The sequence below is a fragment of the Ammospiza caudacuta genome, chromosome 1, assembly GCF_027887145.1.
Source record: "Ammospiza caudacuta isolate bAmmCau1 chromosome 1, bAmmCau1.pri, whole genome shotgun sequence".
NCBI lineage: Eukaryota > Metazoa > Chordata > Aves > Passeriformes > Passerellidae > Ammospiza > Ammospiza caudacuta.
The window spans coordinates 29,949,034-29,971,017 of NC_080593.1; the positions used below are offsets into that span (position 1 = coordinate 29,949,034).

At 36.8% G+C, this 21,984-nt stretch overlaps 1 protein-coding gene across 2 annotated transcripts in view; it reads right to left on the reverse strand.

Annotated features, from left to right (window-relative positions):
• Positions 1 to 534: 534 nt before the first annotated feature.
• The window catches only part of CRPPA (CDP-L-ribitol pyrophosphorylase A), a 106,530-nt gene continuing 85,080 nt past the window's right edge, over positions 535 to 21,984 (reverse strand). The window contains exons 10-11 of one of the 2 annotated variants that reach the window (XM_058809174.1): positions 3,932 to 4,026; positions 535 to 2,963 (exon numbers count right to left, since the gene is read on the reverse strand). In XM_058809174.1, coding sequence (XP_058665157.1) covers positions 2,936 to 2,963; positions 3,932 to 4,026 — 123 coding nt within the window. In that variant the 3' untranslated portion in view covers positions 535 to 2,935. The remainder of the gene's footprint in view (positions 2,964 to 3,931; positions 4,027 to 21,984) is intronic. The other variant, XM_058809183.1, reaches the window with a different exon arrangement.

The window sequence follows — 21,984 nt, forward strand, 5'->3', positions numbered from 1 at the left end:
TAATGCCACCATCTTCTATTTTCATTTCTTTCTTCTTCAGAGGACCATCAAGCCTTTTTTTTTTTTTTTCAAGCTAGGTTGTCTGAAAAGCTAAACAAAAAAAAGACTGAATAGAAAATCTTCTACCTAACTGACTGAAGACAAAGTAATACAGATTTCAGATTTTGCATGAAGTGGGTTAGTTTCAGTATACAAATCTAATTCACTCAACTTTGCATTTTTGAAAAGCATTTCTTGGGCCACATTTTGCATTCTCTTTTCTGATGAACACTACCCAAGGAATACTAATTAGAGTGCTTAAGGAGTAAGGTAAGCAAGGCTGGCAGAGTCTGAGCTTCTATTTACTTTCTGTTATCTCTGTCCAAATGTTCAAAGCAATATGGGTGGTGACTGATTCACTAGTTAAATTCAAAACAGCATGTGTGTACAAAAGGCTGCCAAGTTTCTCATGTATACTGCTATTTGTGAGAAGCTATGCACAGACAAAAAACGATCAGCCAGTTTCTTAATTTCATTTTATATCTTTATTCCCATTGTAAGTACTAACAATCACCCAAAAACCATTTAAATTTGGTTTGGATACACAATAGCATTAATCACAGCCTAGTTTCTTTTTTTTTTACTGCAGTTTTAGTATTTTGTGATCTGTTCTAGTAGTTCTGTTGTTGGTGTATTTGCTTCCAGCAAATTGGACTTCTCAGTGTTTGTAGATTATTTTAAAAGATTGCTAAATATTAAAAAGCCATAATGCAATGATTAACAGTACATTAATAAAGCTTATTATCTTCCATTTAGGATTAGTACTAAGTATATTGGATGACCCAAAACTTACTTTTTCTTGTGCATTGTCTGTTCTCTTTTCAAAAATAAATCCATAAACAACTAAACAACCATAATATTTTTTTTTATTACAGCATTTCACTGCGGTATCATTTTTAATTGGATTGAAATCCTCTTAGGAGAATGAGGTAAATAAAACAACCCTAAAAAATAAAAGCTCTGTTTAAGCAAATGATGTTGCACACAAACCAATGTTAATGCAGTATCACGGTGTATAAATTAGAGTGGATAGAAAACATGAAAGGTTTTATAAATTCACCTTCTTATTATTTGTGGAAAACACATCACAGATTGCATTTTTGTCTTCGAGCAAACAAGAATAACAAAATACAGTCAAAGAGACATCTTTCATCATGTCTTTTAAAAGCCTGTGGGACAAATTCCTTCATCAAATTTATTAATGTAAAAGCACATTCAGAAAACTTATTTGTGAGAGCTGTCCTGTTAAATTATGAATACCAGTAATAAATTCTTTAGTTCTTCATTTATTTATGTGCTCTGCATATGAACAGACATGAATATATGTATGAATAAAATATGCCTATTGTATAGCCATACACAGAGCTAATATGAATGCTTATGTTGTACAATGTCAGAAAAGGACAAATTATTAATCAAAGCAGAGAGAAGAAAGAAGCAAAGAAGAAAGAAGATGATGCACAAGAAATTTGTTAGTTATCTTTGCATGACTTGTGTGTGGAAGAAAATGTATGCCTTGGGTATAGAACCATCAGCTGACAACTCTTTATTTTATTTTGGAATGAAGGAAGTTTGGGACCAAGATCAGCTTCTAAAAGGGATTTAAACCAGAGATATAAATAGTCATGTGAAGGGAAAGGGACCAAGCAGGGAGCTTGTTATCCTAAGTTTTGTCTGAGCACCAGAGGGAGTGGAACATGGTGGGAGTAAGGAGAGGGATGCTGTTTATAGAGGGAAACTTGCTGAACTGACAGTGATAGACTGAATCAGGGACTCACTGGACAATTCTAGCGGGGATACTTCTCCAAGACTTTATTCATATCAAATATGTAAGACACTAACCTAGCCCCTTCATAAATTGCAGGAGAGACAAAATCCTGGGTCTGATGCATAGGGAAAGACACGTTTTCAGGGACGCTGCTTGTATTGCTCTTAGTGGTTGTGATACCTGGAGACACTCCACATAATAACCATTCACCATTTCATCTTCCTGTCCCAATGGTCTGCACTTGACTATCAGTGCTGAGTATCTTTGAGTTCATAATGCTTGCTCTCCTTGCTGCTATTTACTACAGACCTCTGCTAACCAGCAAGAGATGAGAATTGTACTCTTATGCATGAATTAACAGACTCTTCCTATTTCAGTGGAGCTACAGGAGCTCTGAATGATGGCACACGGGCACTGGAAGAAGTGCAGCACCACGGAGGCTACAGCCAGAGCTCACTGCATCTGGAAAACTGGGGCTTGGCACCTCCTTGTACCCATGTGTATCTTTTCTCTGATTTGAGGTTACCTTCATTCCACAGAGAACGGGCACCTGACCTTTCCAATACTTCCTGCAATTTGCATTTCTCTTTATGGCAGGAAAGCCACACTCTGTAAGGAACTCTACACTCACTAAGAGGTATTACAGCAGCAATTTTAAAATAATTTCACATAAAGTTGAGCTGTGCTTTATCTGAAATAAAACTTAATTCATGCAGTCCTAGAGTACAACACACATACATACTTAAAGACCATTTTGCATGAATGCTTTGGTGTCCTCTGTGCACCTTTAAAATGATCGGTACCTTGAAAAACATTTCAGTATCACTCCTCACAGTATATACCCAGTGTATCTCAGAATTATTTGTATTTCTTTTTACACTTTATGCATAATATTAGATTGTATTTTAAATATCAAAAATATGCTATTAAATGATCTTAATAATAAATGGCATAAATCCAGAGTTTTCAACAAAGAATAAAATTACTTAAGACCTTTGGTGAACAGATGATGAAAACTAACATTTCCAAAATCTACACATGATTTATGGTCTTATGCTACCAGCAGCTGGCCAATAAGCTCTGGGTTTCTGTCCTTTATCAATGCCATGATAAGAGCAGCAGCAGAATTTACTGTCTCCTGAAGCAGCAAAGGGTCCTGGAACAAAGAGAAAAGGAAAAATAAGGGAGTAGGGAAAACAATGTATTTACAAAAGTGGAAAAAGGAAATATTTAAAATCAATTTTCAATTATGCCAAATTACCATATTATTGCTGAAGAAACAAAGCTCTTTATTAGAAGAAGAACTTCTAAAACTTTTATTTTAAGAAAGTGCAATTTCATGGTAATAACTGTTTTCTCCAATCTTCTTGTTGCAAAACTGCTAGAATTCCATCTACTCAGAGACCACCAAAAAACTTGATTCTGTCACTGGCTTCCTAACTGAATTTTAAAATCTAAAAGGCAGTAAAAATTTTGGGGTTGAAAACATGGAACAAAATACAGGACTTAATTGACTGGCAGAGTTAAAGACCTGCAACTTTAGGCACCTACTGAGTCCCATCTGTAGTCTACCAACTACTTGGATTCACAAAGGCATTCAATGGTTTAGGTTGATTTTTGTATCAAATAACTTCAAAAAGTAGTCTGGTTTTGATAGACAAGTATAGAAACCAACACAGGAAACAGCAATAAAATGAAACACTGATTATAATTGAGCACTCCAGTTCATATTTGAAAGATTCCTCTGTCTAATTACCAAGTTTTCTTAATTGTATGGACTATAAAAGGTTGGCCTCTTGCTACCAGTAAGATTTCCATTTGTGCACTGGGGAAATAGCAATAGGTATAGTCAGGCATGGACACATCCCTGGAGTGAGAAATAGGAGAGAACAATTTCTGTGAAGCAACAGAGAAAAAGAAAGGTCTACAAAACTCTAGAGGTAGCGGGAATCTACAAAGAGAAATCAAGAGCTGTTCTCCATGGCCATGATGGATAAAACAATAGGTTTTATCCATCCATTTATTCCATGATGGAAGCAATAGATTAGGACGAGTATACAGTGGAAGAGATTATTGGACACATCAAGCAAACTCATCAGGAGAGTCCTATAACATAAGACTCACATCCATGTAAAATGTGACACAGATAGATCTTCCTGCCTTGGGTAGGAGGATGGAGCAGTTTGATTCCACATCTTTTCACCTCTTTTTCTAAGATGCTGCACAAAGGAAGAATTTGTAGAGAACACTTAAGAAATTTGGACTAACCGACAAAGAAGAAATTGTTTCCACAACTTATACAAAAACACAATATCAAAACATGCTCTTTAATAAATAAGGCAACTGCTGAAGGGACCTGCCTATTCAGCCAGCACAGAGGGGAACTGGAGACTAAGAAGTTGCAGGTGAAGAAGAAAAAACTGAATGGGAAAAGGTGTCCCTGGAACATTCTCAGTGAGGAAACAGGTCCAGTGGAGAGTCACAAAAAATGATGAGAGGGCTGGAGCACCTCCCATCCTATGAAGAAGGGTTGGGGTTGTTCTGCTTGGAGAAGGGAAGGCCCTGGGGTGACCTTGTGCAGCCTTTCAGCACTTAAAGAGGGCCTACAAGAAAGATGTGGTCAGATCTTTTAGTAGGGTCTGTGGTGACAGGACAAGGGGCATGGTTTAAACTAAAATAGAGTCAATTCAGACTAGATATAGCAAAGAAAGTTTTTATGATGGGCAGGTAAAACAATATAACAGTTTTCTTAGGGAGGTGGTGGATACCCCTCAAGACATTCAAGGTCAGGTTGGTCAGGGCTCTGAGCCACCTGATCTAGTTGAAGATGTTCCTGCTTACTGGAGCAGGGTCTGAATAGGCAACTAACTTTCCAAGGACCCTACCAAACCAAACTATTCTATGATTCTACGATAATGCTCTTATTAACTTTTTTATTTATGTAAATGAAATTAAACATGCCAGAGATTCTAACTGGATTGAATTAGAAATAGCTAGTTTATAACTGACTTTTTTATCATTCTTGAAAAAATGATTTTTGTATTTGCCTAGCATTTTGTCATAAATATCATAAAATAATTAAATTTGTAACCTCGCAAAAGATTACACTTCTCACAAAAATAATGTTATATATTTCAATATGCAATAAAATTTTTTTATTAGAGTTCTACAAAACTGTGGTAGAATAAAAACGTTCATGACATGTGCCTCGCTCGAGTGACGCCTTTTCAGTTAAACAAGGAGTGCAGAAGGCTGCTGAGGTCCTGCTCCTTCAGAACCCTTTGTCATGGGCCAAGGGTGCAAAGGCAAACTCAGACTTCACTGCTGTGGTTCAGCAGGGCACTCAGTCCCTCTTTTCCCATGGGTATGGAGTGCTGGATAAAGCACAAGGAGAGCGGAAGTCTCATGCACAACCACTCAGATGGCAAACGCTGCAGCTGCTTAAGAATCCAGCAATGCAGCTCTTGCTATTCAGCAATGCCAAAGCTCCTTGTGCCCTTCATCACTTTTTGTTCAGTCTATCTCAAGAAGCACTTCACAATTACAGACACTGTCTTCCAAATGGGCTTCCAGCCATATCTGAAGTTGGCTGGAGGTGTATAGTATTTTTGTTCCATTTCACAAAAAGAAATAAAATACACCTGGCCCAGAATGCTCTTAATGTTTCTCCCAATAAATCTTTCCACATCCTCTGTTGGTTACTGGATTCACCGCAAATTCCTTTGAAGTAATAAATTATTTAAGTCTCTGAACATAAAAGGAAGCAAGAGAAAGAAATTTAACTTTCACAGGAGAGATTGAAAGTGACACCCTAAGATTCCTTTAGACTGAAAAAAGCCTTTTCTAAAGCTAAATCTAAGGCTTTAGTGCTAATTTCCATGTTCTTAAGGAAAAATATGCAAAGAATTATGAGTAATATTTGGAAGGCAGGCAATGTGGCAGAATAATGTGCACAGAAACCTGCATGTAGAAGTTGTCTAAAAACCACTGAAACTGACTGCTGAATTGAAATTGGTTCAAAACCAGAAACATAGTAAGTAAGCAGCACAAATTAGAACTGCAAGCTTTACAGTTACTTCACTTCTAATAATCTGATTATTAGTACCATCATTATAACTCTTCAGGAAACCTACTGGTCCCTGTGTAGGATTGGTCACTCTATGTCTGTTTTTTGGAAATAAGCATAAGTGTTTTTCTTTAAAGGAATATATGTCATCTCATTTAGGAAAACTATGTAAAAAATATAATAGAAAATATATTCTTATTTTAAATACAGTTCCAGTTGATGGTTTAACTGCCTCATGAAGTACATACTGAGGATTTCAATGAGGCAATCCTCTAAAGTATTTATCATAGGGGTTATTAATTTTAGATTTGTGCTAAGGGTCCTTCCCTGTAACATTATCCCATTCTGATCTCAAGGTCACCCATTCACTGAAGAGTGTCCAGGACCTGGGCCCACGAGCCAGCCTCTGAGTGCAGGAGAAATCAGTGCCACAGAAATCAAATCAAGTACGTGCTGACTTCAACTTGCTTTACTCTCACAGCCACAGTCTCACTGGAAGGAGGTAGTGAACAATGAACTGGACTCCTCCAGGAATTTCAATTTGTCTATCCTGTCTCTTTCTAAGAATCAAGACTCACTCTTATGATAAGAATCATTATCGTAGTATCTCATGGTCACTGCCTGGGCATAACTTAAAACTTTTGTTCATCATTTCTAGTCATTATCACAATCACCCACCCCCAACAAAATAAAAACCAAAAAACCCCAAACAAACAAACAAAAACAAACAAAAAAACAGAAAATAACTTAGCAAAAATTTTAGCTACTGAAAGGTAACACATTGTTCAATGACTGATGAAACAGCTAAACTATATTTTAGGTATTTCTTGTTTCAAAATCCTGCTAGGACTCTATTTATTTTAGGCCATCACTCTGCCTGTAAGCAGTTATTTTCAACATAATTTGAACACCAGAAGCTGTTCTAAAGAAAATTAAAAAGAAATAAAATAACAGGACTTAACAACAACCTGGGAAAGGAAAATAATCCTGTGGGCCCTTATTAATTTAAAGTTAAACAAACAAGTGAACACTTAAGTCCTCTGACTATACCCTTGAAACACTCATGGTTTTGACACTGCAATGTTATTTCTGGCAACAATGCTGATTACAGCTGATAATGCCTACAGGGAAGCTTCAATAAGGATGCCAGGACAAACTTAATCTACCACACCTAACTACATTGCACATACAGGCCTCCAAACTTCTTTTATATTCAATGGCATAGCACTAAATCTTTCAAAAATCTCCTTATTAGTTGCAGGAAGTCAAATAATCAAGCAGAACCACGTCCTCACATGTTTAATTGCCTGACATGTTTGCCTATATTGTAACCAGGATAAAAGCCAGGATGTCAGAGCAGGAGGATCAATACAAATCCTCCTCTCCTGCAGCCCCGAGAGCTCCCACACGTTCCTGCCCACCCACTGCTCAGCACGGCCAGTCCCAGGCACAGAGCACCCTGCAGCGCGCCAGGCAGTGCCTGCACAGCCCTGCACACACTGCTCTGAGAAAACAGGAATAGTACTTGCCCTCATTAAAGAAATCCTTAAAAAGGACTGCGACCTTTGAAGACTTGGAGGCAGTAATGACTTTAATGGATTAATAACTGAAGTTCCACATGATCAACTGGTGTGCCATGAACTCCCCTCAAACCATTGTGATATTCACTGTCTACTCATTTCATCCAGTTGACTGAAATAATTCTCCTGTAAAAAGAAAAACCAGCCCCCAACCATTTCTTGGCCATTAATAAATAGAAATTTTTATTGTTTGAAAGGATTATTAACTACATTTATAAGCTAAAACCAAAACTTTTACCACTTTATATTTATGTACTTTGGAAAAAAAAGTATTCAGAAACACTGCCAATGTTAGAAACCATAAATCCACATAACAGCACTTTGATTCCAAAATAAAATATCTACTTTGTTTGTTATTAAATAGTGAAAATATTCCAATGTGACCATGTTGTGTGATGGCTGTAACTCATACTCAGAATTTATTTGATGTATAATTTCTGACTGTAGGGGTTCTCTGGTCTGCAGATTAAGACTGGGAATGGCTACAGGGACAGAGTTAAAGTTGTGTTTGGAATATGTAATCTGATATTTTACAAATGTGCATTTATTTAAGAAACTGTGAGGATATCTGAATACTTACTGACATTTCCCTTACAATTAATTTCCTTGCTTCAATCTGTTTAGGATTTAGGTTTTTTTCCCCAACTGAAACTTCACATATAGGCATTTCAATGTACATATGTACTAGCTTTGTTTAAGAATAGTTTGAAAAACACACCTATCCTTTTCAGCTCAAAAAAAAAAAAAGCCTCTGCAGGTATCACCTCTGTCTTGTACTGCTGAAAGAATAAAACTGCTGTGTTCCATTATTTGCACTCTGTCTTGCTCTAATATTATTTGGCATTCCATTAAATAAAGTTTTTTAAAACTAATAGAATTGCATAGTCCTGATTATATGGCTGACAGAAAGCCTGAGAACAGGATTTAAAGACACTGCTAAACTTAGGCAATATCAGTATGAGCACAGTTATGTTTGCACCAGGAACACAAGGAGGGTCAGAGCATGTGCTGGCATGCAGGCATGCTCCTGCCCTTGCTGTTCCATTGTAAGCCTGCTCCCTGGCACAGTTTTGGCTCCTGACAGCTAACATGTTTCCAGACAATGGCTGGGCATGGTTCAGGGGACAGCACAGTACAAGGAATGCTCCCAAGGGACAGGCTGAATGAGGCCACCCTCTTTTGGGAATGAGAATGTAGCCATATGGAGATGACACATGCTGTGCCTTTTAGCCCTAGGACAACAGAACCATCCCTGGCCTGTTTTTCTTACCAGTATGGATACAGCCTACATACCACTGGGAAGTGACACTTGAGCCTTTCTGTCCCTACCAGATGCATCAAGAATACACAGAGCCACAATCAAACAGTGCCCCCCAGATTAAGGCATAAATTCCATGTTGCTACCACAGCCAAGCACTGTCATTAAAAAAACAAACACTAACTCTGTAGATAGACACCTTTCTCACTAAAACAGAGAAGGAGAGAGGGATGAACCACACTACAAGACAGTAACTGTGCTGTACTGCACATTCTTGCTACCTTAGGGAAAAGGCTGGAGCCAACAGAAGGGACTCATGCCCCCAGGAGACATGGGCAGAAAAGTGCTGAAACAGCCTCTGTTCTGGGAAGCATCTTGCTAAGGACTATGATGGCTGTACAAGAGGAGCTGCTGCTAATCTAAAACTCCACAGAATGCTGCAATTTATACTAAGGCTATACCAGATCCCTCCAAAACACACCTGACATCACATACTGAGTGTTTCATCTGCTCCAAGAGAAACTGAGTGGAGAATCTAGCCTCTAAAACCTCAACACTTGAAATGTTCTTCCTCAATTAATACTTTCAATTGAAGCAGTTGTTCTGAAGAGGGACTGAGGTTCTTCCACTACCAGAAATCAATGACCTAACATGGTTTGTTGTTTAATCATACCAGAAGGAATTCATCTGTAGATTCACAAAGAAGCATTTTTTTCCCCTCAAGATATGTACTGGCATGCATCTACACATTAAAGAAACCTCCATTTCTGTAATAGTACAAATTATCTGAGGTCTCCTTTCTTCTTAAAATGCTTCCACATCACATTTTTAATCCATTTGCCAAAGGATCTATTGATAAGTGTCATCTCATACATGATATCAATGCAACAATTTATCTCAATAAGGAGATAGCTATGCAGATCATTCTAAAAGATAAGGAAAGTATTTCTGTGGATATTTTCAGGTTTTCTTTCAAGTAATACATAAGTAATTAAGGTAGCACTTGAGTTCAGCTAGGTAGCTGGGATCAAAATTACTAGAGCAGGTTCATAACTGAACGTCTGTACACACAGCCTTCCTTTCTGAACTAAGAAAATGCAATCAATTTTTCATTAGTGGATACTCCTCAAAATAGAAATAATTTTGAAATCTAGATACTGAGGATGCAATGAGGATTGGAAAAAAGTGAGTGGCACAGGAAGAACCAAGCTGTCACTGTGCCTATGAAGTTCAGCAAACCACTTAATTAGTGAACTCTGATAGATCTGAGTTAATTCCCTGTAGTTAAATGGGCATACATTCACAATAATCAAGCCAAATCTGGATAAATTGTGCATAAATACTGTACTGTAACTCTCTCTCACACTTTTGATCAGCCATGTGTCTTATAGCTTATACAAAGAAATTGGAGAGCCATCAAAATTTAAAATGTGTGAATCTACTGAGAACAAACAAATATTTTAAATCTTCTGGAGTCTGTGAGGATTAAGTCTCTGGTACTTTTGCTTTTATCTTTTCATGTAAGATTCACAGATTTAAACCTGAAGATAAACATTACTCATTTGTTAAAAAAAAAAAAAGTCCAACAAAACAGCACAAGCAAATAAACAAACTAACAAAAACTCAAATAGGATTCCTTTCTCTAGTATGACAAGAATAGACAGATTCACCCTAGATCAGCAGGTTTAAAACAGCTCCATTATCTGCATATTCTACAGCATGTAAGTGGCCAGGATTCAGTTCCTTCCTTCAGTTCTCCAAATCTTTTTTCCCCCCTGTAAAAAGCACTGCTTGCGTGATCATGCCGAATGATCAATAAAAATTCCTGGACCAAAAAATTTCTGTAAAGAGCTTGTTATGAAGAACACTTTCAGTACATTCAATCATTGCATCTTAGGCAAGAGTTTTCATTCAGCACTTAGCCACTATCAGATGGAAGCTCTTTACAAGAGTGAGTGTGCCAGCAGTGACAGCACAATGCCTGTGAATCATCTTGCCCTCTAAGTTGCTCCAAAAGCTACCTAATCCTTGAGCTAGCAGCAGGTCTGCCACCTGTATGAGACTGGTACAAAAGTACTGGCAGAAATAGGCCATTTAACAGATGTGGCTGTCTGCAAAACTATATTATGTGTTTGAGGTTTCTTAAAGGTGGTCTCTTAATACAGTATGTTACCAAATATGAAATATTAATATTAACATAATATGTATTCATGTTAATATATGCTACTGTGCTACCCACAGGGTCTATGAGGTGTCTCTCTGGTAACCTTGCAAAAAACAACACCATCAGGGTTTTTAAGGGGAAGGAAAAAATTATTCTTGTCATCAGTACAGGAAAGCTGAAAAGTTCCAGCGGCACAGGAACCTTGCTTTCTGCTCTGAAAAACTTGCTCACTGTGACTTGCTGAAAACCTAAGACTTGTCTGAAGTCGACTGAAGCTGTAGCAAGTCACTCCTCTGTTTTCAGAAAGTTGTGGATCAATTCAATAACACTAATAAATTCAAGTGGAAGTAGGATTTAAGCCTTCCACACAGCAGCAGGACATAGAATCACAGAATATCCTCAGCTGAAAGGGACCCACAAGGATCACTGAAGTCCCAACTCCTGGGCCTGCACAGGACAGCTCCAAAAATCACTCCATGGGCCTGAGAACATTTTCCAAACACTTCCTGAACTCTGCCAGGCTTGGTACTGTCACTACTTCCCTGAGGAGCCTGTCCAAGTTCCCAGCCACCCTCTGGGTGAAGAACCTTTTCCTGTTATCCAACCTAAATCTCCCCTGACACAGCTTCATGCCATTACTTGGGTCTGTCACTGGTCACCAGAGAGAAGAGATCAGTGCCTGCTCCTGCACTTCCCTTGTGAAGAAGTTATAACAGCATTCCCCTCAGAGTGTTTGTGTCATGGGTTATCTGCTGTCTTGTCCACTGTGAGAGTCCATCAATACTTCATTGGCTGCAGCATGGAGTTTTGCAGCTAGCCAGGAATACACAGCAGACCCACCACAGAAAAAATGAGTTAACAGGTGCTGGCCTCCTGCAAAACATAACATCCTAATCACACAAATCATTTACAGACCACTGCACTTCTCCAGGCACCAAGCAAAGATGGAGCAGCTACGGATCTGTACGACTGCATTTGACATATGGGGGCTAGTAGCAGAGCAAAAGCAGCTCAGCACAGTTTAGCTGGTTTTCTCCTATTACAAGCAGAGAAATGCAGCAGTTTCAAGCTCTGTTTCACTTGATGACTGTTGTTTTAGCCCTAGCTGGCAATGAGAAGGCAGGCAAAAATGAGATTGTAGAGAAGACAAAGAGAAGTGGTAGGGGAGCAAGTCAGAAGGGGGAAAAGGAAAAATCACAGAGTTAAAAGTTTTAATAGACAACTATCTCACCCTGAAAATATTTTAAAAAACCCACTGCTAAAGATCAGGTGAGATTATATCAATGTCAGAGGCTCTGTCTGACAGATAACTGTGCCATATACTGCAGGTGAAATCAGTAATTTTAAAAAATCTTCAAAGAAGCACAGAGGACATTTCTACCCAGTGAGATCTGGGGTCGTCAGTGTAACTGTATTACAAAAGAAAAATAATAAATTACAAAAAAATTCCAAAAACTACGTATTGGGAATAGAGGAAACAATACAGCACTTCTTCAATAAACTTCTAGCACAAGCAACAAGTACATATTTAGGGTATATTCAACACAGTATATTTCACTATTAGAGGTTTTTCCTTTCTATACCATATTGCATTGACAACATTGATTGGTTTTGTCACTTTTCAAGAAAAAAATTAACACAGTAGTTCACAAACATCTAAGTTGATAACATTGTACAAGACATGAAATGCTTTCACTATCACAGATTACAGAACTTGGCATACAAATGTGCTGCAACAGTTTCATATACTTTGTGACATACAATTTGTGATTGTGACTAGCAGGGTTATATAAAAAGAGTGGACAACTTTTAATTAATGACTAAAAAAATTGTAAGGTTTTTGGAAAGAATGAGTGATGCATTTGAATCTCCTGGGGGGATGCTAAAAATCAGTGCAGAGGAAATGTGAGCTTTTTTTTTTCCTTTCTTCCAGTCTAAAGCACATTTTTCTTCCCTTCTATAAGTGCTAACTTTATATGTAATATAAGCATAATAGACATTCAGCTCTCCAAAATAAGAAGAGGCATGTGTCCATTCAGTCTTTAAAATCTTCATTATACAACTCCTACAGACTGTGAATAATCTGAAATACAAGCACACGGCTGCAGTAACGAATTGATTGGAAACATTCCTCTTGATTACAGATATTTTATTTGAGATGGCTCAGAGGAAAAACCATATGGCCTTCTAAAAAGCAACAACAACAGAAATTCTTCTTTGGGGAAAGAAGTAAACAAAACCCAAGAGATACTGAGGGACAAAGTATGCGTAGACATGTGCTGGGCTATTGTTCACATCCAGCCCTGTGGCTTCCAAACTTTTAGGATGATAAAATCAGTTCAGTGGGGTAAAGGCCACATTCCAATCTTGGTTACAGAAATACAAACCAAAAGCAATGACAGTATTACAAGCCTGGTTACTTTGCAGTTGCAGAGACTGAATTTCAATTTTAAACTCTGTATTTTGCTACAGGAGATCTAATATGCAATTTGTTTTAAACTGTTCTCTCAAAATTTCAAAAGCAGTTTTAAAGTGACTCAGATGTCAGTGTTTTGGGCAGCAAGACACAGTGAGAGGGAGTGACTGTTAAGAAGCTCATTGTTAATCGTTTGATATCACAGATTTCCCTAATTTGATACTCTTAATTGAATCTAGCTAGTTGCATACAAAGTGGCTCTCAAGTTGCATCATCTCATCATTCTATGAGGAGGGATTGATTGCAGCATAAATCATAAAAACTTTGTGTACAAGTTACACACTGAAATATAAAAACATCTTTGAATCACACCTGAATGTCCATCCTACAGCTTTCATCTTATCAACCAGATTCTACTTCTCTGACTACATGTCTGTGATGTTAAGGCATAGTTTATGTCCATCTCTGTATTTTCCTGTCTGTAACTGAGGCTCTATACCCTGCTGGAATGCAAAAATATAAATTCCTTGCAATTCAAGACTTTCATGTAAGGCCAAGCTAGTTTACATTTAACAGAAGAACACAAACTACATGAAAAAAACTCAAACAAAAAAAACCCAAAAACAACGAAAAAAACCAACACAGGCTGATGAAAAAGCATCCAGAAATGAGACAAAAGTTACAAGGACATGAGGTGACGTCTCTCCTTGGAGAGTAAAAGGAGAGGAGTCAGCAGGGGTAAAACAAGTTACAACAGAATTTAGTAATAAGATTTATTCCCTTTGTCTCTCACACCAATATTAGGTTTTAACACATCAATTTTGCAGTAATTCTGATTGTTCTCAACATTCTTTTGCACAAAACACAAACTTGTTCCAGCTCCAAAGCAGTCTTCACACAGTGAATGTCATAAGCAGAAAAGGAACTTAAATTTCTTGCAAGGATGAATGATTCCATAAGCAAAGTACCTCAAAGCACAGGTATGCTCAAAGACACTCAAAACTGCTGTGAATGGAGAAAGTGCATTTGCACTCTATTGTTTTCCTTGAGGTATTTTACCTACACAATGTATACCTACTCACTTAAGACAGGACAATTTATCTGACCAGCACTCTAGGACATGAGCTGAATGAATCCCTACTCAGAAGGCACAAGGAAACAATAATAATAGTAACTTCTGAAAATGTTGATCCAAACTCTCAGTTTCTCTATTCTTTATTTCTTTGTCATCCTTAGTCCATAGTCTAAAGTCAGTGCAAATAGAGCATTTGTCCTTTACTTAAAGTTTTCAGCTAAGCAACAGTGGGAGCATATGAATTTTGAATGATTAATCCTAGAGGAAGGATGAGTCTTAAAATCTGGTGTGAGCAGAGGTTCAGAGAGCAGCAGTGACCAGTCTGCACCTAATCCAACAGATGGGGCAGGAAAGTATAAAAACACACTCGGAAACCACTGTGGTAAAGTGCTCTCTTTTCAGTGGGTAGCCAAGAGGAATGGCAAACACCCGACACTTTCTCTTCCCATGGAAGTGTGGATGGATGTAAAGCCATTTGCTCTCTACAACTCCCTGAGAGGAGGATGCAGCCAAGTGGGGGTCAGACTCAGGCAACCAGTAATAGGACAAAGAGGAAATGGCCTCAAGTTGCATCAGGGGAGGTGCAGGCTGGAAATCAGGAATAAAATTTTAACAACAGTTAAGCACTGGAACAGGCTGCCCAGGGAAGTGGTAGAGTCACCATCCTTGGAAGTATTAAAAAAATTATTAGATGTGGCACTTCGCAATATGATTTAGTGGGAACTGTGGTATTCTATCAAAGGTGGAACTTAATGATCTTGGAGGTCTTCTCCAACCTTAATGCTCCTGCTTTGATGGCTACTCTGAGTCTCACCCCCACCTGATCATCCTTCTACTGTTAAATCAAATGGAGGACTCTCTCCTGCCATAGCTACTGATTAAACCATGGCACAGCTGGAGGGTAAATAGCCAGTTTCCATAAAAACCCCTTGAGTGAAGCCCAGTGATAGGCAGGCAGAAAAGAGCACATAACTTGCCTTGCAGCAAAACCATAAAGGCAAACAGATAAAGCAGTTAGTAGCATTCCTCAGGGTTCACCAGTAAATCCTTATCCTTCAACTCATAATGTATAATCCTTATAGCTGTAAAGGGACAGATGTGCTTGCCTTTAGATTCTAGTTTTCTCTAGGCTATGAGGGTCCAGCTACACCACAAAGAGAGAGCTCACAGATGTTCTTTTACATAAAAATCAGTTTGCCAAGACAGACTTCTCTCTCTTTCTGCCAACAAGTATCAGCCCAAATCACATAACACAATAGCCTGTCTATATACAAACAAAAGCACTCAAAATGAAAATATATCCAAGTGGTAAAACTAGTAAAATAAAAAAAACCATTGTGCTTTTAGAAGAAATGCTATTTTAAAGATTTTAAAAGAAACAGAAAGAAATAGAATAAAAAAAGAATAAAAAGGGAATGAGTCTTGTTTTAGCAGATGGATTAATTTCACCCTATAATTAAGATATTCTATTAAAAATAAGGCATATTAAATGTTTTATTAGCTATGAACACATATGTTTTTATGGGATTATCATTCAGTGTTAATCCTCTTCTTTGGGTATGTTGTATCTTGAGTTGCATAACAGAAGAGACTAAGAGACCTTTAACACTTTCAATTAAACTGTTACCAAAGTTTCCTTTCAAAAATTCTAAAACCATCTTGTGCCTACTTGCAACTTAAAATATGTCTGTGACTGGCTGCACAGGCAAGTTTGGTTCTCCCTAGTACCTTCTGTACTAGGCATTGAAGAAACTATCTATAGAAGTTTCCAAGGGCATGATTAAACATGATATATAAGAGTTTATCACATCACTCAGTCTTTACTTTAAAATGTGGGTCATCCAAAGCTAATTGAAATCCATGGGCTGAACAAGTGACCAATGTTATTTTCACAGTGATGGATAGCATTATTATTTTTCATAAGAAAATGGACTGCCATTTTTCCAAAATAGTAAGGTAGAAGAGGTGATATTGTAGACTCTTGTAGACTACCTGCACGTGAAATGGTTTTTTTACCTTTCCCTATAAAAACTGAATATTCATCTAAATTGCTGTTGTCACTATTTAGAAGTGATGCAAGAATCATGATTATCATGAGACTTGTATAATTCACTTGAAAATGTCTAAAGTATTTTAAAATATGCTAATTTTGAACAATATTTAAAACAAACTGAAGAATAATTTAGAGGGTTTAACAAAATTGTTGGCTTATTCTCTGAATAGAACAGTCAAAAATGAAAGCAAACAGAACACTAAGTAGCCTCCAATCTCATAGCAAAAATCTTGATAGCATCTAACCATTACAGATCCTGGATATAATACTGCTGAGGAATTTTAAACTCCTTTTAAAAAGTCAATACTTTTTTTTAATAGAAACTGCATAACAATTACAACATTTATGTTTAAGGGAAATGTAGTGGCTTAATTTTGCAGAGTTCTGGTCTCGGTATCCACAGTTACCGAGGAAATAATACTTATGAAAAGGTCAGTTAGTCAAGTGGGAACACTGGATGGCACAGATATGAATCCCAGCACTCACCCTGTGAGCTCAGTTATGAGAGCCTGCAGAGTTATTATGTCATAGATTTATTTGGTAAAAAAGGAAAGGAATGTAGCTCTGTTTAGCCTTATCCAGCATTAAAAACCAGTTCTGCTGTTCAAATAATTTAGGTGTTAGTTCCAACTAGAAAGCACAACTTTTACTTTTTCTCTTACTTTGACTCACTTTTATCTTTTTTTCCTTCCAGCTTCAGTATTTGCTTCCAAATTCACAGCTGCATTTAGCAGTGCATGTATCCTTTTACATGGGCACTGATTTCACATTGTTCATCTCCTCAGCCTGTATTGATTAGATAAATGTGTGGTTTGGCTTTTCATGGACATGCTTTAAAAGTTTCCTCCGGACAAAAGAAGTAATCTCTGACTCCATTTCCACTAAATCATTTCTTGATTCAATATCTCTTTTGTCTTCAACAAACTGTATTCCCTTGTGCCCGCTCTTGGCCTCAGTTTTTACCCTGCAGGTTCTGCTTCCATAAATCTGCTGCCCATTCAGTCAGCAGAATTATGTCTGCAGCAGTACAGACGTGCCACAGCCTCTTCTCTTGACACTCCAGCTTGTCCTCAGTCACAATGTCCCCTTCACAATAACTGCTGAGATTCTCTTTCCATTACTTACTTGAAGCTTACCTGGTAAAAACTTCAACTTTTGCTGCTCAAAATGAGATTCCATTCTCCCAGTCAAACAACTCCAACAGCAACATATTCCCTTCAAGGTGCATTAGGAAAACACAGGCTTCTTCTGCTTTAGTTTGTTTGTGGACTTGTTCCAGTCCAAAGACGGGATTTAAAAATCCTTTCTAAGTTACTGCATTTTGATTATTTTGAACAGGTTTCTGTATAACCAGATCAGACACTAGCAGAAAGGATTTCCTGAACTGTTTAGGCTAATTTTCACCTAAAAAATATCCTTGTGTCCATGTCTCAGTGATTTACTCTTCCTATAACAGTGATGGCACAGCACACATTTTTACACTATATAAATTAGACAATATTATAGAAACATGTAAAAGAAAAAACTTCCTGTCTTCCACTTCCCTGATTTTTTTTCCAAATATTTGCTCTCTTACCAATATCCTGGACAATATAAGCAATGAGTTCCATAATCTAAACTTTCAAGACAAAGGTCTTAGTTTTACAGAGAGAATCATTAAGTCCAAACTCACTACTGAAATCTTTTTCAGTGGCAATTCATATATATGCCAAGAGTATTATTCTTATTGAGAGTAAATTATCTGACTTATTCTTCCTTTTAAGTTTTTCAATATACTTTTATAGGATTCTGAGGATGGAAATTTGAAGTGTCAATTTTAATTTGTGTGTATTTCTTCATGACCAATCTCAAAGCTTTATGAATGTACACTAGAATTAATTTGTTCCAACAAACTTTAAAATAAAAAAGGGAGTTGTACAAAATGATAATAAATATCAGTTAGGGGCATTATAATTTTGCAATTACATTTAAATTTAATAATCAGGAAATCTCTAAACATCAACCTAAATATCAGAAAAAACATATTTTAAAATTCAGAGCTATTTATAAATTGTAAATATGCCAAAAATCATCTTTCACAAAGAACTTCTAGATTAATTCCACCTCATCAGGATGCATTTAGGGAAATAATAAACTTAAAAGCATTGTATATGAATCCTTGTTTCTGCAACTGCCATCATACTAAGTAAACAAATCACAGAGTCATCAAGGCTGGAAGAGACCTTCAAGACCAGCAAGCCCAACCATCAGCCCAGCACCAGCAGAATCATCCCTAAGCCATATCCTCATGTGCCACATCCAGACACCTCTTGAACACTTCCAGAGAGTGTGACTCCACCATTTCCCTGGGCAACTTATTCCAAAGCCTGACCACTCTTTCAGTGAAACATTTTCTTTTCTAATATTTAAATATGTAGCAATCAAATTCATATTTTGGAGTCAGTAAATACCAGGAGCTCTAAGGCCAAATCAGTAAGTAGAAGTAATCCTTTATTGTGCTTAATTGATAATGTTCTGAGAAATCTGCCATGGACCCCAGACAATTTTCTGTGTCCTTGTGTTGGCCACTGTGATGTTATATTCTGCTTTGACTTTGGTATGTGCTTAAAGGAACCAATACTGTATTTACACAATAGATAATACATAAACTGTAATAAGTTATGACAAGCATTGTATTTCAAGACAATTATAATTTGCCTCTAGTAGATTTATAAGGCATGGAACTAAATACCTATTGAGTTTTACCACCCAAGAAGTACTGTTTTGGACTGAAATGCCTGGATTATATTACTGATATAAAATGGAAAATAAACATCAAAATAAGGAAACAAGAAATACACTGATTTGTGAATCATGTCATTGCACACCAGTTCCAGGACATTAATTTTATCAAGAAGACTGAAGCTACTTATAAAAGCAATTGCTATCAGTTACTTTTCAATTTCTTAAAAGTGTTAGGCAAAGAGAAATACAGTTCAGATGAAAAGAACTAGAAAAGTCTGATAAGCAGCATTACAAAGCAGAAGAATTGCATGATTGTGAGATTCTGCCTGCACCCACTGTTTACAGTTAAATATGATCTGATTTGATAACTTAGAATCTCAAAATAATACTTTTTAAAAGTTCAGATATAAAGAATAGCACTCATTCATGACCAAACAGTCAAAATTCAAGAAGCTTAATTGCTTGCATTCATTAAAAAAGACAGTACATGAATCCTTGTATTTAAGTCAGGTAATTCAGACTGCTGTGTCACTTGCAACTGCACTTAAGGTTTGTAAGTTGTGGAATCTTGTAAAGTTAATTTTGGAATCAGTTCCTTTTCTTGAAAGAACAGCAAAAACATAAAAAGCATCACAAATCAACAGAACAGATTAGTTAGCTACTGCCCAGGTTGCCAGTCCCACCTTATGTAGAGACACATCCAAGATTCAACATCAGCAGATCACCAAGACTTGGTTTTGTTTATTTCACTGGATGGAACCACGTCCCAGCAGAGGCTGTGGGCAATAACAAACTCCCTCAGCCTTACAGTGGGTAGATATGTACTTTCTGATATCACACATAACAAACACCATGTACTTCAGCTGCAATAACTGAGGATGGCTTCTGGCCACTGCATTGCAAGGTTCTGATGGCATCCCAAGAACAGCATCTTTCTTGGAAAGGTGTAAAAATGGCTGATATGAATTGCTCATTTGTCACAAATTTATCCATGGTGTACTTAATCTGGGATTCTAAATCTCATTGGCTTTAAGACAAAGCATTATTGACAATTATCTGTACCTCAGATACAGTTTAAATCATTCTTCATAAAACATGTAAAATGCATACCTTTGTTTCTACTATAAAAAATTTCAATTACATCTTCAAATGTCAGCCATCATAAGCAGAAATCAGCATGAATAATGTGTTCATCCAAAGTATATTTTGTCCACTTCTGCTATCTGTGTATTGCTTTCACTCTTTGGCAAATTCTGCTTTTCAGCTGTAGCTTCAGACATTACATGAAAAGTAAAGAATGAAGACCAGAAGGTGTAACACTATTGTGAAGCTTAAATGAGCTAACTATAGAATTCCATTACATAAATAAAAGCAGGAATCAGATTCCAAAGGCAATGTAAAAAAGGTGAGGAATTTGGCTTGTATATGGGTCAGAGTGTGTTTAAAATGTCCTTCTGTACAACATTAACAGTTCTGAGTGCTTACAGGGATGAAAAAGGGATGTAGCTACAAAAACTTACTTTAAATTTGGACAACCACATTGACACAATCCACAAAAAAGTCAGAATTACAAAACTAGGCAATGGGAGAACAGCTTTTAACGTAGCTAGTAAAATTCACTGCTACATCAGATGAGAGAATCCAAAAATATATGAGAATTAAACACAGATTCACAGAAAAACTTCATTATTTTCAATAGATCTTGGACAGGAAAAGGATGAGTGAGTTCAGAAGTATAATTTTCAAAATCCAACAATACCTGCAAGTCAAGTAGTTGATGTGTTTGACACTATGCTCCTGATATATTCTGCTTTTGGAAAAGCCAAACTGCTAAAACACAGAATCACTAAACCTAAAAAATCTATAAAACTCTCTGCATTAACTTGTCTGACTTACTCTACTCTAACATTACCTCCAATAAAGTGGATGGCTAAATCAGGAAGCTTCTTCCCCTCACGCCCCTTCAAAGATATAAATGAACCTCTCCTTTCCTACACAGTGATTCAGATCAGGAGCCTAACACCTACCATTTATTTAGATATCATAGCTGGATGTAATAATCAAATAATCCATAATATGAAAAGAAATTATTTTCTCCTTTTAACATTCCATAGAGAACTTTGTTAGAAAATCTCATCTAGCAGAGAAAAATTCTTGTGTGGAAGAGGGGCATTTTAAAAAAATCTATTCTAAAGGCAAATATGCCCTGATGTATATAAGCAGCAAAACACCAAACTAAGTCCCACAGATTCTTATTTTTCATAAATGCTGCACTTTGTCTGTTGTGATAACTTATGAAGTTATTACTTCAATAGTCACTGAAAATAAAAGCTAAATATTGTAAAAAGTATTGTTTCATAATAGAAATATACGTAATTCTGTGCCTGCATTAGCTGTCAGTCATGAACTGAAAATTACAATATAACTTGATAGAATTAAATTCCTATAAATGATACCTAAGAGGAGGTTGGAGTTTGTTCAAATTGTACTTCAAAGCAGTTGCTATAGCTGCTCACTCAAACAGCCTTGTATTTTCTGCCTGCCTTTCTCTTGCAGGTTTATTTCCAATTTCCCATTTACTGAGTGTCTGTGTAAAAGTTCTACACGTTAAGTAACAGATATATTCCTAAAGACCTGTGATTGTCTGTCTTCAATTTAATTAATTTGCTCAGAATCTTTGTAAATAATGTGAACATAAGGAAATTCAGATTCCAGGCATCTTGATTCCATAGTTTAGTGTAGCAAAGAAGGTTCTACAATGCAAAGCATTAAGTTCAAATATATGGTGGTTTAGTTTACATTAAAAAAATGAGAATTCTTAAAAGAATTTATTTTTACAAT